General features: G+C 41.0%; 1 protein-coding gene across 1 annotated transcript in view; it reads left to right on the forward strand.

Moving 5' to 3' along the window:
* DNER (delta/notch like EGF repeat containing) overlaps positions 1–18,529 on the forward strand; it is a 202,234-nt gene that overhangs the window by 121,375 nt on the left and 62,330 nt on the right. Inside the window, 1 exon segment of the mRNA XM_023740087.1 lies at positions 3,690–3,914. Within this exon segment, the coding sequence (XP_023595855.1) occupies positions 3,690–3,914 (225 nt within the window).

Consider the following 18,529-nt stretch of genomic DNA (forward strand, 5'->3'; position numbering starts at 1 on the left):
ACACCTCTACTCCTGACTACCACTTCTTCCCACAGCTGTTTGCCTCAGGACCCCCACCCCATTCACCTGCCCTACTGTGCCCATGTTTAGAGAGCAGCATAAGAACACCTCCTGATTCCAGAAAGCTCCCTCTTAGATATATCCAGGGACTCCACTCTGAAGGATTTATGTAAATGTGAAGTTTGATAGTATACCCAAGATTGGCTGACAAGCCAGCTTCCTTCCAATTTCCCTATTCACAGACTCTTGAGTATATTCTGTCTTCCATAGAGTTTGCAATGGCTGACCTTTCTTCTGAGGCATCCCTGAGTGTACTTAAATTTCCCTAGAGCCCAACATTTATTGAGTACCAAGTGCCATCTTATTTAACCCTACACAGTAGATGCCATCCCCATTTTGTAGGTGATATATAGCTCGTGAGAGGGTTCCAAACTTGGTTTTCTGGCTCTACATTCTTTGTGTTACACAGCCTTGATCTTTTCTTTCTTAAGAAGGTCATTTAGGAGGTGGCAGAAGATGTGAGTCATTCACGAAAGGATGGCATATGAATCAGAGGATAACAGTTCTTTAGTAATAGAAGGAAATAGAGAATTTTCTGGTCAAAGCAATAGCACTTTGAAAATTGGCTCAGCATTTACATCTGTGAACCTCTCTTCTAACAGCAATTAATAATCTTCTGAGTCAGGAAAAGGAGTCCATAATTGCCCTACTTCACATGCATCTCCACAAAATATATCTAAATATATATACCTTGAATTTTTTGCTTTATCATCCTTTATAATAGAATAGCATTGTATGTTACATTATACATTTTTTAGGCTGGATAATTTGTTGAAGGTATCTTCCTCTTTAGTATATACTGAGGTATAGTAGCATACACTGAAAAATATAAATTCTTAGTTCCATTCTCATCCTGCTTTGATATTTACCTGAATTGGTATGAAAATCAGAAAAGTTAATAATAATAAAACACAGGGTTCCTGGTTCAACACCAGTGAACTTTTTCAATATTCAACAAACATTAATTGATCCTCTCTTTAGTGAACATTTCCTTTAGTATATTATGTTATGCTTTCAAGTCTTTTCCATAAAGAAAAGCAAAACAAAACTTTGCTTTTTGCCTACATTCCCATTTAGATAAAATCCTATATCTCTTGTTGCATTGTAGCAGTTACCATTTGCTGCACATCAAACCACCCCAAAGCTTAGTGGTTAAAACAACAACCACTTATTTAGCTCATGACCCAGGTAGCTCGACAGTTTTGGCTGGGTTCAGCTGGTCACCATTTAGGTTGATTGTTGGCTTACAGGTCTAGGATGGCCTCAGCAGGGCTGGCTTGTTTTGCTTCTGATGGTCTCTCATCTTCCAGAAAGCTAGCCTGGGCTTGTTCATATGGCTTCTAGGCAGGGTTCAGTGTCGTTCTTTGACAACTCCCTCTTTGACCTTCCCTCTTTTATTATTTTCAGTGACGTCTTTCTGTCCTGGTTTCCTTCCTATCTCTCGTGCAATGTATCCATCCATCCATCTGTCCATCTGTCCATCCATCCATCCATTCATCCATCAATGAATGTCTACCATATTCTAGTCTCTGTGCTAGACACCATGAGTACAAAGAAAAACTATATTCCCTCATGTGATTTCCCAAGAAAATCACACACCAGTTATGGGGGAGCCTGTCTTAGTCACTTACTGCTGCTATGACAGAAATGCCACAAGTGGATAGCTTTAAAGAACAGAAATTTATTTTCTCACAGTTCAGGAGGCTGGAAGTCTGAATACAGGGTGTGGCTTGCGGGGAGGTCCTTGTGTATTTCAGCTTCTAGTAGCCGGCAGTCCTTGGAGTTCCTGGGCTTGTAGATTTATTCGCCTCCATCACCATCATATAGTGTCTGTCTTCCCCTGTGTCTGCTTGCTTCTTTGTCTAATCTGCTCCTTTTATAACTCAGAGTGATTAAATTTAGGGCACACCCTACACTGATTTGACCTTACTAACATAACAAAGAAAACCCTATTCCCAACTGGGATTTCATTCACAGCTATAGGGATTAGGATTCCAACATATATTTTGGGGGAGGATGCAATTCAATCCATAACAGAGGCAGAACAGTATACCAACTCCAGTGTATGGTAGAGGCTGTAAGAGAGTGAGAGAGAGAGCAGGATGCTGCAGACTACAGTGGAGAAGTCTCTCAGTGAGGCATGTTCTCTGCTTCCTCTTCTTTGTGCTTCTAAACATCACCATTATCAAAAGTTCCAATCTGCAAATTTCTTCTCACTCTGTTCGCTTGCCCCAAGTGTTAGCATCTTATTCCTATGAATTCATTTCTCACCCATGTGCATATGATCCCAATCCCTGTTCTCCAGTTCACGTCTCTCTCCTGAGCACTAGGTCTGCGTAACCAGCTGACTGCTGGACAACCACAAAAGCACCTCAATTCAGCATGCTGAAAGCTGAGCTCATAATCGTCCCCTGGAAACCTGGTCTTCCTCCTGTGTTTTCCATTGCAATTAATGACAAGACCATCCACATAGTTCCCAAATCTGGAACTTGGGAATCACATCATCATTATAGCTACTTCTTTATTGAATGCTTACTAGTGACTTGGCCAGTCACAGTGCCAAGTTTTGGTATGAGTGTTCTCATTTAAGCCTCATAATGTCCATATGTTGAAGGCATTCACATCTCCATTTCATGAATGCAGAAGCAGAAGGTCAGAGTGATTAAGTACTTGCCCCATTTCTGGCAGTTCAGTGGCAGAAACTGTATTCAGATACTATTCTCATTGGCTCCAAAGTCTGTACTCTTAAACATTTCAATCACACAGAGAAGCCACATATATGGGACTGCAGATCTGATTTGTTTGCCAGAGAAATGATCTCCCAATGTTTTAAGATATCGAAAGGTTCAAGCAAACATCTGGATTTCAGGTTTTTCTTGAAAATTCAGAAGGTCTGTTAACTGGCCCCACATTCCCAATGGCAGCAGTTGGCTGCAAATGAGTGGCAACCATCCTATGTAGAAGGGACGTGCCTTCCCTGGTTCTAGTCCCTGCCCCTCCCTGTTGTCTCACACCTGGCCCACTTCCTCATGGACGTTACCTGCCTGGCTCCTGCTGGCATTTGAGTTTTTGACTCCTGTTACGTTGTTTCCCTGGGCTCCGCCCTCTTTTTGTTTCATTGGTCCTTCAGCGGGTCCCCCGGAATCAACAACTCATGGCAACCCCATGTGTGCTAGAGTAGAATTGTCCTCCATAAAGTTTTCAATGGCTGATTTTTCAGACATAGGTGCCTTTTTTCCAAGGCGCCTGTGGGTAGACTCAAACCTCCAACCTTGCAGTTAGCAGCTGAGCGCGTTAACAGTCTGCACCACCCAGGGACTCCATACCCGTACACATGTATGTATGTAAATATATCTACGTCCATGTATGCATGTCCATCTAAGCACTCACATATTTTATATCTCAACAAAATGGAATCACAGGGCTTAATACTTTAACACAAGGTTACCAAGACTAAGAAAAACTTGTTTTCCCCACGCTTGTTGGATTGCGAGTATGGAAACTATATTCATGAATTAATTGGTTAATTCTTTCACAGTGAAGAACTGCTAAGCACTGTGGATTCACTTTATTAGTTGTTATGTGAAAACACATTTTGATTTTTAAATCCCTTGTGTGTGTTCTCCCAGGATACTTGGGATCCACCTGTGAAGAGAAGGTGGACCCCTGTGCGTCGTCCCCCTGCCAGAACAACGGGACGTGCCATGCAGACGGCATGCACTTCAGCTGTAGCTGCAGCCCTGGCTTCACAGGGCCAGCCTGCGGCCAACTCGTCGACTTCTGCGCCCTCAGCCCCTGTGCTCATGGCACGTGCCGCAGCGTGGGCACCAGCTACAAATGCCTCTGCGATCCAGGTTGGTACCCTTCCAGGACTGCAAATCCTCTCCTTCTCCAAGCTCAGAGTTTTAATTTTTCTTCTGCATCTGAACAAATGTTAGCTCACTGAATGTAGTATATTTGTAATTATACGCAAACATCTCTAATTCACGACGCACTTTCTCTTTAGACTTACTTTTGGCAGAGTGGCAGAGTGGTTAAGAGCTACAGCTGCTAACCAAAAGGACGGTAGTTCAAATCCACCAGGCGCTCCTTGGAAACCCGATGGGGCAGTTCTACTCTGTTCAATAGGGTCACTATGAGTTAGAATCAACTCGACGGCAATGAGTTTTTTTTTTTTTTTTAAAAAAAACCATTTCCCCTTTCCAAGAGAAACTACATTTATCATAGAAAAAAATGGAAAATACAAGTAAGCCAAAATGAAGAGAATTAAAGCTAGGCTTAATCTTATAACAGGTTAATTATTTTTTTTTTTTAACAATTTGCCAGAGGTTCTTCCAACTTTTACCGAGTTGCGTATCTTTTAATACTGTGTTCTTTAGTGAATGGAATATGTTCTTCCATTCCGATAGCATGAGAAGCATAATGCTATCTATTCAGAATTTTGTTATCTGTTAATATTTTTACTCTGTGCGTATACTCTGTGTAGTATAAGACCTCTGACTCCCTGTGTAAAGGTTGAAAAGTTCAATCATTTAGTTTCCAAATGTCTTCAACGTTTGTAATACAGATTTTCTTCATTATGAAAGTTTTGATATACAAGAGTCAGTGATTTCTAGTTAACGTTTCTGTCTGCACAACCTACTGGTATGGTCTGAAAAAAATGCAAGTGGGAGCTCTCTATATTCTCTCCTTTCTATTCTGCCTATGTCTCCATCCTTGAACGAGCTAGCTCTTCTGTAGGCTTCCCAGCTTTGTATCCCCACATGTGTCCCTTGGCTGGTCAGTATGGCTACAGTACCATGGTTTTGCTTGAGTCCTGCTCTGTTCGTGCATTGTTCTCTGTCTCAGATGCCTTCTCTTCCTCCTGTCGCCCTATCTCACCTAGCAAGTTTCCACTTCTGGGGCTGAATAAGCTTTCTCATGTCTGAGTTCCAGCAATCACCCATGAAATCACTATAATGACCTTTGCAACAGTACATTATTTCTCCTTTTGGTCTGTCTCTCACCTTTACAGAAAATCTTTATTTTTTCATACAGCTTTGAGTTGCTGTTATCTAGTGTCCTATTTTTCCATCTAAAGGACTCCGTTTGCAATTTCTTGTAGGGCAGATCTTGTGATAACGAACTCCCTCAGCTTTTGTTTATCTGGGAATGTCTTAATTTCACTCTCATTTTTGAAGGTCAGTTTTGCCAGAGACAGAATTCTTAGTTGACAGTTTTTATTTTTTTTCTTTCTTTCAGCCCTTTAAATATGTCATGCCAATGCCTTGTGGCATCCATGTTTCTGAGGAGAAAACGGTACTTGATCGGAGTTATAGGGAAATGCAGCTAAGCATTTGAAGGGTGTTTCATATAGACTCTTGTTTCTTTGGTTTTCTAAGGAATCTTGGGATTGATATTTTGCTCTTTCTCCTCTGCCCTGAAATCCAGAGAGGATGGGGTTATTTTTTCTGCTTGGTGACAGGTTTGGGTTTTTCATAAACCTAAAGGTAAAGAAGTTCCTCCAATTCTGCATACGACATGAAGATACTTTTCTGGGTTGACACCCACCCTCTCCTGTCAGAGCCATGGTGGGCATGGAAATAGCTTCCCCGTGAGACCCGTTTTCTCCATGTGTTTTACAGTGTGTGTTCTGTGAAGCTGAGCATTTTGAGTACAAAGGCCATGCAGACGTGTGCCCCTACCTACTGGGAGTGCAGAGCACTGAGACCACTGCGTGTTTGCAGCCTGAGCAAGCTGCAACTGTGCCGGGGGAACAAGGTCTTATTCAGGTCATGACTCACAAGTACGTTGTTTCCAAAGCTCTGCTCTAGCTATCATAATGCATGGCATAAATCCCCTTACCAGCAAAATTTTCTTGTCATGAGCTTCCTCAATACTTCATTACCTGTCTCCTGAGAGGTTGGTTTCCCCAGGCAAAGCCCCACAAAAGAAGAATCAAGTATTGTAAGACTGGAAAACAACTTCATTTCCTGCTTTCCCTTCTACTCTAACTTCCTTTTTAACTACACTAAATGTTTCCTTATATTCAGTTTATTTTTAAAACTCTAAATTGGATGCAGTTATTTAAAGCTAAGTGTTTCTTTTTAAGTAAAACATTTCAATGTGTGTGAGGAGGCTTCAGAATCTGTTGCCATCAAGTCGATTCTGACTCACAGTGACCCTGTAGGACAGAGTAGAACTGCCCCATAGGGTTTCCAAGGCTGTAACCTTTACAGAAGCAGACTGCCATGTCTTTCTCCCATGGAGCAGCTGGTGAGTTCAAACCACCAACGTTTCGGTTAGCAACCAAACAGTTAACCATTGTGCCACCAGGGCTCCTTGAGGGGAGGCTTATGCAGTCCTAAATGGAAAATATCCTGCCTAGAGTTTCTCTTCCCACACTGGGAGAAGTAGCAGATGGTGGTAGAAAGACTACATTAAGGAGACCTCCACTTGGAATTCCTCCACGATGCAAATGGTTAAATAGTCCACTACTAACCAAAAGGTTAGCGTCCAGAAGAAAGGCCTGGCAATCTACTTCTGAAAGATAACAGTCATTGAAAAACCCTGTGGAGAAGAGTTTTACTCTGACATGTGGAGTTTCCATGAGTTGGAATCGACTTGATGGCAATTAGTTTCTTTTTTTTTAATCTTATTAACTGTATGATCATAGGAAATTTATAGGACATCTAGGCCTCGGTTTCCTTCATCTGTTAAAGACAGAGGAGGGTATTGTGTGAGAACATAAAATGGAAAGGTATGTAGCACATTTCCTGGCATGGAGGAATCAAAAACTGTTCATCTTTCTTTCCATTCATGGAGGTCAGATAGGTCTCCTCAAGCCATATAGGGGTGGAATATCTTCTGTTTAATTTCCACCTTTCCCATCCTCTGTTCTCTGCTCAAACTTCATTCATGTCCATTTGGAGCGTTTAACTTGGTAATAGCCTATGGTCTGGCTTGACTACTGGCCACAGCAAATTATCCAGTAGCCTCGAAAATCCTGAAGAAACTCGTGCTCCATCCTACGATAGCTCCATTTATTGAGCAGTCTCCTGGGGTAGAGCCTTGGAGTTCTGTCAGGGCCCCCTCAGAGAACTTGGGAGATAGCATTGCAGTCTGAGAGGGTGCTTCCTCAGATCATTAGGTGACATTGTGTGAAATGAAAAAGACACCTTAATGTCTGGCAAGAATTTACATTTTAAGAGGTGACAATGACACGTCTCTGAATGGAAAATTCTAGTCTTCATCTTTTGGAGCATGTAATGGCTTTACCACTAGTTTGCATAATAGAAGAATCTCATGAGAATAGGTGAAATTAGGTATCTAGCTGAAGAGCATCGAGCCTGATCATCTCTATAGGGAGCGAATGGATCCCGTTTCATAAAATGGCAGCAGATTGAAATCACATCAGGCTGGTAATTATTTCCCATCTGACAAAATGCCATTTTGATTACTGCAGATCAGATTTGCCAGGTGCTTTGTTTTCAAACCTCATTTTTAGTTTATCGGACAGGGGATTTCTGATGGGATTTTAATATTAAGTAATAAAATGTCAGCACTGAGTAATCACTGAAATGTTATCTTCCACTAACTGCATTAAGTGATAGGCCACACATTCTGTAAAAAAATTGCAAATTGAAATCTCCCAAAGACTGCAGAAAGTGAGTGCTTGGCGCTGCTACAGGCTTTCTGGGTAGTGGTGCCACAGTGAGGCGGAATCACCCCAGGGGAATGCCAGCGCCATCTAGTGTGGGGGCCGTGGGATTTCATGTGTCCTCAATAAGATGATGGCGTCTGGAGATGGCCGTTTGGAGAACGAATGCTGTAGATGACCAATACTGGAGGAAATTCCTGGTGAGAAGGGGATTGGTTTGCCTGAGTCCCTGGTCTTGGGCCCTGCCTACTGCGTGTGAGTTATTACGTACGCTAAACTCGTTCCTTGAATTGAGTTAATCCTGCCAGTACGGAATGGGCCTTAAATATTACTATTGAAGGTACTATTTAAGGTATTTAACTATAAGACACTAGAGGATTTTTACATGTAAATATGTACATCAGATTTGATATTCATGAATAACATCTTAGACACTTAGACAACTGCAGTTGAGCTCATAGGCTAGATCTGCAACAAGTTGTCAACCACGTACCTTTGCCTATTTTTCTTCACCAAAGGTCTGGTAACTGAATTCAGTCATTCAGATAATATCATAGACTGTAAAATAAACGAAGTTCAGACTTTTTCCAAATGAAATTTTTCCAAGGAAATTATATTTATAGGAATTTTAGGTACTGCTTTTTCTATCATTTACATACACCCTATATGTGGTCTGTCTATCCGGTCTATATGACCTGAAATTGGGTTCCCAGTGGCATAAATGGTTTGTTCTTGACTGCTAACCTAAAGATTGGTGGTTTGAACCCACCCAGAGGTACCATGGAAGAGAAGGCCTGGTGATCTGTTTTCGTTAAGATTACAGTCAGTAGAACTCTACGGAGCAGTTCTTACTCTTGCAACACATGTGGTCACCATGAGTCAGAATTGACTTGCTGGCAACTAACAACAGCAGCATGAGCTGAAATAAGCTGGCATTGCTTCCTTCTATTAAACTCTGACTTTGCGATATTCACACTCTGCTGGAAGCTGAATCAGAGATAGGACTTAATGGTCAGGATTTTAATATCAGTTGAACAGCAATAAAGAAATAAGTGTACCCACAAAAATACAAAGACATTATCTTGCTAATGAATGTCTAATTGCATTTAGATTCTTAGATAGGTACAGGGGACAACCATTCATCTCTTATTCACCAGAAAACTTTACCTGCTTCACCAGGATGGTGTTTAATTCCTTTTCCTGGCCCCTAGACTTATTATCGTGCCCTTCTTTGCTATGTTCCAAAATATGATACCTACCCTCCCCATCTGGATTCCTAATAGAATCTTGTCTGTCTAGCTGCAGCTGTAGTCAGGGAGGTTTGCCTCACTCTTTATAATCTGTACTCTACCTGAGATTAAGTTTACATCTATACATTGACATCACGATGATGCTAAGAACTGAGAAAAAGAAAGGCAGCCCTGACATCTGAGAGCTGCGTGAACCATTTCCTTGGAGTAAATCTCTCTCTCTCTCTCCATGTATAAACCTGTTGCTGTCGAGTCGATTCCGAATATATATATATATTTATATGTAGAACTAAAACCAAACCCACTGCCATCAAGTTGATTCCAACTCATAGTGACCCTATAGGACAGAGCAGAACTGCCCTGTAGGGTTTCCAAGGAGTGCCTGGTGGATTTGAACTGCTGGCCTTTTGGTTAGCAGCCGTAGCTCTTAACCACTACACCACCAGGGTTTCCATATATATATATGCACTGGCTTTGCTCCTCTAGAGAACCCAGCCTAAGACAGGTGCTAAAGAAAGCCAAGAAGCCAAGGGAACTATTAAGATAAGTGTGGACGAGAGTATAGAAAGAAAGGAAAATAACTGGGGAGAGCATTGGTGAGTTCTTGCACTGAGGTGAGAGGTAGAAGCAGCAGTAGAAGACAGTAGAGTAGCCATCACAGGGTTCCTGGGAGAGGGCAGTGCTGTGGAAGTTAATTGGGTAGTTGGGGCCGGGGGAGAGGGAAGGAGTGACAGATCCCAGTCAAGAGTGTAGGAGCAGGCACCAGCAGGCGTCTGAGTGAGGAGCTAAGCCAGACTTCACCCACCGTCAGACGCTGAGGGATCTGTCATGATGGTGTTTCAAAACGCCAACATGCCATACTTCACCTCCCTTTGTTTTGGTTATAATTTTTCTGTGGGTTCTGTGCCTTCTTTAGGCTAGCGACCTAGGCTAGAGAGGAGGCAGGACACTGGTAATGAGCGGAGGGCACTTGCTGATAGACCATATGGAATTTTTATGAGATTCCTGATTTTAAAAATGTATTCACAAGGCTGATTTTTAACCTCACTTTCAGTGGCTAAGCTGATCCATATGTGAAGGTGTTAATGAGCTGACCTTTAATCACAAGGGATTTCTGCGCTCTCCACTCCCCAGCTTCCCCTCAAAAATCTAATAGTTCAGAACTAGTTCAGTGTTGAACCAATATTGAAGAGATATGGTGTTTATCTACCAACAGTAAGAGTTAACACAGTCTGTGAGGACAGCAGAAATCATTCTACATCATCTTACCTGGAATGAAAGCTAGAAATGGTAGCTGCTAATAGCTTAGGTCACTAATCGATTCGTTTCTGAGGATGACTCTATTTGAAGCATTGCCAGCACATAATTTCAGGAAATTCCCATCAGGCTCATGGCCATGGAGGTCAGATGGGAACGTATCTAAAACTATTTTGTGATTGAGCCATTGACTCATATTTCATTCTGTGTTTGGAATTATTATGATCCGATGGCTAACAGTTTGGGCTTGCTGAAATGTCTGGGGATCCGGAATTTAGAGCTCAAATTCTGAATGCCTTGCCTTTCTTACTTGGTATAATGGAAAGGGGCCTGGCTTAGAGTTAAGAAGAACCGAGTTCGAGTCCCAGCTTTACCACCAGACAGCTGCAATTGGCCTCTGTTAGCCTTAGTTTCCTCTTTAAAATGGGGATAAACTTAACTCCTGGGAAGCTCAAATGAGATACATATAATGATCTACTTTTTAATCTAAAAGGTGATGGAAGAGTAGTGCAAATGTCATATATTACTTTTCCTGGGGAAGACCACTGGGGAAATGATTAAATATGTACTCTAATTCTTCTTATATTAGATTCAGGATTAGACATGGACTAGAGGTGGGAACACATCTCATGACCGTGGTGAGCATTCCTTAATAATGGATACGTGTCTAACTCCTTAACAGGATTTTGGGATTGCTTATTGCCTTGACAATGACTCTTTGTGAATGCAGTGATAAACATTTAAATACCAGGTGCTGGGCAAAGCCCTTTACACGACATGTCTTCTCAAATCCCCACAATCCTTATGAAGTGGGACCTATGGTCAACAACGTCATTTCTTTGCCCACAGCTGCAGAGCTAATTAAGGAGAAAGCTGGGATTTGAACCCGGGCGATTGAGCTTCAGAGCGTGTAATGGGAACCACTGGTCTCCATGACCTCCGTGTAAACAGGAAATGGGGTTGAACTGTGACATTGACTCACCAGTGGTAAATAAGTGGAAAATGAGACGTTTAGCCAGATTTGCTAAGTGGTGGTTGTCTTGATAGCCACTTCAAATTAACACATTAAATCGATACGTCAACCACATTGATTCAGCTCCATTGACCCAGGTGATGCAGTTTATCTACCCTGGCTTTGCCCAATAGCTTCCATCTATTGAAACTATTCTACCATCTAGACTGTACCAAATCCTACACAAATATTATCTCCTATTTTAACCTTGGGTTAGGTATTCTGTTCTTTCATTTAAGGGTGAGGAAATGGAGAAGTCTTGAGTGTAAACAACAGGACGTGGAGGTGATAGAGCCCCATTTTTAACCTAGTTTTGCTTACCACCAAAGCTCCTGCTCTTGACCAATAGGCTGAATTTAGCAGAAGCCTAGTTATGGCCCCAAGTTAGGTGCAAATCTGGGTGCTTGTACTTATTTTCAGCCAATCACAAGAATGAGCTGCTAGATTCCCCTTAACTCAGCACAGCTCCCGAGATGGGTCTCTAAGTGGACATCTCAAAGACAGGCTTCAAACGTGGCCTTGACTGTGGCTCAGTGAGGGACTCTGGACCAAGGGAAGTTTCACAAGTCCCGGCACAGAGAAGCACAACTCTGACACCCAAGGGAACTGAGCTGTTGGTAGGTAGACGGGCCCCTTCTTCCACCTTTGTTTCACTCTGCAGATCCAGCAATCCACAGCCTTGACATGGATGCTGAGGGCTACCTGTGACTGAAACTTATACTTTCACTTGACCTGATATCTGCAGGGTGTACATAACTAAATACACCGCTATACTTATGACTCAAACGAGAAAAGCAAGCATAGCCACATGACAGGTGTGTTACTCTTCAGCTTGGGCAGTCACTTTTGGGTTGTGCTGCTTATTTTTGGAGGTTCCCAATGCCTAGTAGAAATTCTACCGTTTTTTCTTAGCCACTTGAATCTCTGAAAGTCTCCTCTTTTGGTTATTATATGCCACGGACTCCTTTGATGCTATTTCTTTTCACCTGGCTCTGGTAATACCATTGTCCCTGAAATGTCCTTTCTTCTTAATGTTTGACTTCTGTTTTTTCAGTTCTCTGCCATGAGATAGTTTTGACGTCCTGTACTTCCAGTATCATGCCTTCCAAGACAGGCTCAGGAGAAGCGATCTATAATCAGCGTCCATAATGGAGGGTCTGCTGAACCTCAGAACTCCAGAGTTTGAAACACTATACCAGTGTTCCATTATAGGTGGTATCTGGGATATTTGAAAACTTACGGCAGCCTACATCCTGAGTTCCAACTAGAACAAGCACAAAGGAGATTTGTCTGCATGTCCTACTTTTTGGGGGGCCTTCTAGCCTTCAACATGGTTTTTAATTTTTCAGCGATTCAGATTTATATAAAAACCTGGGGACAATGCCCTGTACTTCCTCCATTGGTTTTTGATCATGTCCATTAATTTTCAATTTGAAAGCACGCTATGAAAGTTGCTGCATTCACTGAACACTCTTACGAGATTGCTTCACTTTTAATGAAGATTCAGAGCTCTGAGGTTTGCCTGAAGCTGACTGATACATGGGCTCTTTTTTTTTCTATCCTAGCACATTGTCAACTCAGAACAGTTACTGATTTTGCAAAGCAGCATGTTCTGTTCTCTCTCACCCAAGTACTTGCTTACACAATGCCACCATGCTCCATTTGGAATGCCATTTGGCTTTGTAAGAGTTGTCTAGACAGATCTTCAGCTGTTTAGACTGCAGCCTTAATGATACCTGATGATTACCAAGATTGTGTTTCATTTTTATCTACCAGCTGGTTCTGATGGTAAAGATCAAAGTGAATGTCCCAGGTCTCAGTCTGTAGTAAAGTGTTGCTTTTGGGTTGGATAAACCCCACTGAAAGTAGGTCTGAACTGAGACATATGTTTGTCTGGTGGTGTGATTTGGGGAAGAATGCCCTCATCCACTACCCTCTAAAAATACTTTTGCTGTAGGTTATCTGATGTCTAAAGTCTATCACTATGGTTTTATTCCTTTAAATTAAGGCATTATCCTTGGTAATTAGACTTTTAGGTCAGTTAGTTATTGCTATGTATCAATCCAATGCTTCATTGCTTAAAACAACCACCATTACTTGCTTCCAACTCTGTGGGTTTACAGTTGGACAGGGCTTAGCTGAGATGTGCTCCATGTGGGGTTGGCTGTGTTCAAACATGCTGTTGCGGTTGTCTGTCAAGTCAGCTGAGGGCTGGCTGGTCCTGGATAGCCTCCCTCAAATGTCTGGAAGTTTCCTGGGGTGGCGGGCAGCTGGGCCACATGCCTCTTATTATCCAGCAGGCCAGCCAGGGCATCTTCATATGGCTGCTGGCTTCCTAAAGCAGCAAGAGATGGCAAGCCCCAAAGCGCAAACACTTACAAAGCTTCCTCTTGTGCTATGTTTGCTAACGTCTCATTGGCAGAAGCAAGCCACATGGCTAAACCCAGATTCAAGGGGTGGAAAAATAGACTTCATCTCTTGATGGAAGAGGTCTCAGAGTATTTGTGGACTTGTCGTTGTTGTTGTTGTTTTGTAATGTACCATCACCTTAGACCTAAAAATGTGAAGAACCTGAATGAGTTTGTGTTGTGTGTATATATGCATGTATATGTATGTGTGTGTATACATGTATGTTTGTATTTTTTTCTTTATGTAAGAGCAGATCAGAGTAAGAGGAAAGTTGAGAAGCAAAAGCTGTGTGAGATCTTTTATTACTTGAGAAGAAATGAGACCCCACTTAGTAGAACTTTCCTGCTCAAGGGACACAGAATAAAGGAATGTCTAGGAGGTAACTTATTTTCTTACCTCCAAATTTCGTATAGATTGAGACTCATCCTTATACTCATCCTTTATACTGAGGAAGTTTACATGTTCAAACTTTAGATGATTACTGTACAGATTCTGCTAGAATCTTAAGTCAGCAAATAAAAATGCACTTTTGATTGTCCACTGCTTTATGACCTCCTGAATGAACAAATATCTTAATTTTAGGCATCCTTAAAATTTGTTCAGTTGATGCAATTGGAATAGAATTCAGGATTTGCTGAAATAATTGAGTTCCAACTTTAATTTATTTGCATTTTGATGTCCCTTGTAATCCAGTTGCCTTGACGTACAGTGTCAATGGTTAGTTTTCTCCAGAAAGTTCTTTAGCTGAAGTCATGACCGTAAGAGTCAACTTCCACCCTTGAGTTAACTGCCCTTAGGGATGGTGGCCAAGTGGGAAATGTGTGTTTCTAAAAATGTGTATGATGACTGTAAGAAATTTCCTTGGTGTTGAACAAGCTTTAGGACTCAGCATCTTTGCTTGAGAATGGCAGTGACTAATAGGGAGTTCAGAGGATTACACATTTGCACTGTCCCTTCGAATGTCCCCAGGGAGAGAAAGCAAATATACATACGAAAAAATCTGTGGTCTACATTGTAAATTCCACGCACCCAAGATTTTCTGGAAAAATCCAGATTGCAATATTTTGTTTCCCATCACACAAATACTTTGGTACCTAACTATATATCCATGTTGTTGTTGTTGGGTGCTGTCAATTCCAACTCATAGTGATCCCATGTAGCAGAGTAGAACTGCCCCATAGGGTTTTCTAGGCTGTAATCTTTACAAAAGCAGATCACCAGGTCTTTCTCCCGCAGAGCTGCTGGATGGATTCAAACTGTCAACCTTTCAGTTAGCAGCCTAGTGCTTAACGGTTTGCACCACCAGGGCTCCTCATATATCTGTGAGGCCATCTCTTATAACCAGAAACAACACTACTCTCAGATCACGTTTCTCAATTTTTGTTTTGTAAAAATTATCACCATAGAGTGTCTGCATTCCTTTCAGCTAAAAATGTTGTTCTCCTGGGTGAAGGAAGCTGAATCAGAGATTAGGAAAAAATGGGGCTTGCTCATCCGAGTGTAGACTTGTTTCTCTTCATTCTAATTAGGCATATGTGACATCCAGTCATATGGCAAGGAATAAAAAAAAAAATTGTGCCACTTCTATATCCAGATTACTTTCCCTTTTGACCTTCCTTTTTCTACCATTTGGTATTTGCTGTGAGTTTGGGATTTCTTCGCATTTCCTTCGTCTCTTAAGTAAATGCCTGGAGTAGTGTAGTTTCAGTTAGCCTGTGTCTATGGCGGGTAGGTCTCTTGATTGTACATTTCACTGTTTGTTTATTTATATACCTGTGACAGGTATGTGTTCTGACTGTATGTTTATGGTTGGTTTATGTATATGTTGAGGGGAAGCCATGGCTGTTAAACTACAAAACTGTGCCATATCTAGAGGTTGCTATAGACGACTCCTACTATTTCCTTGCATCTGTGAGAATTAGAAGTTGTGGCAGATGTTCTGTACTTCGCTATTATTTCTTTTTTTTTTAATAATATTTTATTGTGTTTTTGTGATAGTTTACACAGCAGATTAGGTTTCCATTCAACAACTTTTACACAAATTGTTCAGTGACATTGGTTACTTTCTTGACAATGCATGAACATTCTCATTATTTCTGTTCTGGTTGTTCTGTCTCCAGTACTCTAGTTTCCCTGTCCCCTTACCTCATTTTTTTCCCTAAGTAATTGTTGACCATTTGGTCTCATGTACGTCCTTTTTTAAGGGAATGCAGTACTCACAGGTGATATTTTTTATTTTTTGAGCCAATCTGTTATTTAGCTAAAAGGTGAGCTCAGGATAGTTTCAGTTCACAGTTTAAAGAGAATCTCAGGGCAGTAGTCTCTGGGAGCCTCCTAGTCTCAACCAGTCCAATGATTCTGGATTTTTTTTTTTTAAGAAGTTGAGATTCTTTTCCACATTTTTCTCCCATTCTATCTGGATCCATCTGTTATGGCCCTGATCAGAATGATTGGTAGTAGTAGCTGGGCACCATGTAGTTCTTCTGGTCTCAGAGTCGATGAAGCTGTTGTTCATGTAGACAGTCCCACAGACTAGTTTCTTCTCTGGGTCTTGGTTTCCTTCTATCTCTTTGAGCACTTTGCTATTCTATAGCTCAGTGATTCTGAAACTTGAGTGTGTGTAAGCATCAGAATAATCTGGAGGTGATTCTGGGTGACTCCGAGATCCACCCCCAGAGTTTCTGTTTCCATAGGTGCTAGGTGGGGCCTCGGAGCCCTGGTGGTGCAGTGGTTAAGGGCTAGGCTGCTAACCAAAAGGCTGGCAGTTCGAATCCACCAGCTGCTCCTTGGAAACCTTATGGGGCAGTTCGACTCTGTTCTGTAGGGTCGCTATGAGTTGGAATCGACTTGATGGCAATGATTTCTATTTATTTATTTTTGGTTTAGGTGGGGCTTCAGAACTTGCATTTCTAACAAATCCCCAGGTGAGACTGAAGCTCTTGCTTGGGGACCACACTTTGAGAACCACTGCTATAGTGTGATGAACATAAACACACAGGCCCTAGATCAGGGCAGACACTTCAAAATAATTTATACTAGTGTCTGGGTACGTGTTAAATTGAAATAAAATTTAACCAATAGTTGGTGAAATCAATTAAAAAGAATTAAACATTTAAAAAACTTGTCTGTGTTTTAGCCTTTTAAAATTCCTCTTTATTATTATACGTACTTCCATGAAAATATCGTCTAGGTTTTATTTTTTATCCAAGGTGCTGTAACAGAACCTTAATCTTTGATGTTGCCCTGTCTGTTGTTCATGCTGGGCCCTGGGTCCATCTTGGTGCATTCCGTAATGAAAAACCTCTGGAATGTGAAGAGTTAAGCTTCCTTTTTTTGAAAACTGATCATCCTCCCTATCTCAAGTATAAACTAAGTCATTTTTATGTATATTTATAAACATGTTAGATAATCAGTTGAAGGTATGACATGATTTTATTAAATGTTTTACTTATTCTTCATATGTAGACACACCATACCACAATAATCTTTAAAATCAAGTTGTAAAATATTATCTTGACATTGTACTTAATCTGGATTCTTGATTCTTCAATCATGGTGTTACGAGCATTCGTATTTTTAAAAATAATTTTCATAGAGAGTTAGTAAGAAAAATAGGCCATTTTATAATGGATCATTTTAATCGTAGATACTATATATTTGGAAGATATATTGGTGAATTTGTAAACTGTAAGGAAATATATGAATATTAAATTTCATAATGAAAGGAAAAGTTTCTTCTTTAAAGATAAATAATCTGGCAGATTGATTTGTATCCCCATGTCCTATATACTTTCCTTTTGTAAAAGACAGCTTTACATTGCTCTTCTTTTGTTAAACTACTGAGTAACATTTTTTTGTTTTAGCTGATGTAAATCATAGACAGAATCCACCCTCTAGTGTCCAAAAGCAACATAAAAAAAAATTTTAAAGACAAAGTTAAACAATGATTTTTTTAAACAATTTTTTTTTTTATCTGACTATCTTGTAAACTAGTTCTGAAAGCAAATCCAAGAGAGGATGTTCAGAAATGTTTTCATCAAAATGGTTAGAAAAGTTCCCAAGACAATGGACACGTTTAAGGTCAAAAGGCCTTTAGATACATCAGGGCTGAGTCACTGTTCTGTCTGATGCCCTTCATAAGCACTGTCACAATCCAATTGTGTCGTCTGAAGCATATATTTTGATTTTTTCTTAAATACTTGTGAAAGAGAATGATATTTGTAAGGATGTAATTCAGAAGTGTTTTTTTTTTTTTTTTGGCTTTTCCATCAATCATATATTTAAGAATTTTTCTTTTTATTATATATTAATTATGAATAAACATAGAATCATTCTATGGGCATTTCAAGATTTTAACCTCTCCAAAGATTTTCTTCCCTACACATTAAAAAGTATAATTTGCCTTTGAAAACAGTTTACTTTTTTAGCAGTTCATTGTATTATGTTGCATAATTACTATGAGGTGGAGGTCAGACACACCTTCACTCTCCAATCCATTCTGACATCAGCCGTCCTCCCTACCACACTCTATTTCTCTGCTGGGTTTGATAATTCATTGCAGTGGCCACATGGAACTCACAGACCATACTTACAGTTAAGTGGTTTTTTAAGGAAGTAACAGGCTATGGCTTGATCACGATCAGGAAGCGTGCAGGCAAAGTCTGTAAGCCTTCCCCAGAGAAAAGAGCACATCCCTTCCTTTTTCAGTACAGGACAGCTGTCTCAGCCCCTCTGGCCATGCAAGCAAGTAGGCCCTTCTCTCTGCCATGCATACCCCCTCTCAGCGGTGCAGGCTTCCTCTTAGTCACCTCAGGACAGGCTTCTTCTCAGCCCCCTAAGGACAAGCCTCCTCTTACCTCCCTCAGGACAGGCTTTCTGTCAGCCCCCTCAGGACAGGCTTCT

This window comes from Trichechus manatus, unplaced genomic scaffold, assembly GCF_000243295.1.
Source record: "Trichechus manatus latirostris isolate Lorelei unplaced genomic scaffold, TriManLat1.0 scaffold00147, whole genome shotgun sequence".
In the NCBI taxonomy this organism is placed as follows: domain Eukaryota; kingdom Metazoa; phylum Chordata; class Mammalia; order Sirenia; family Trichechidae; genus Trichechus; species Trichechus manatus.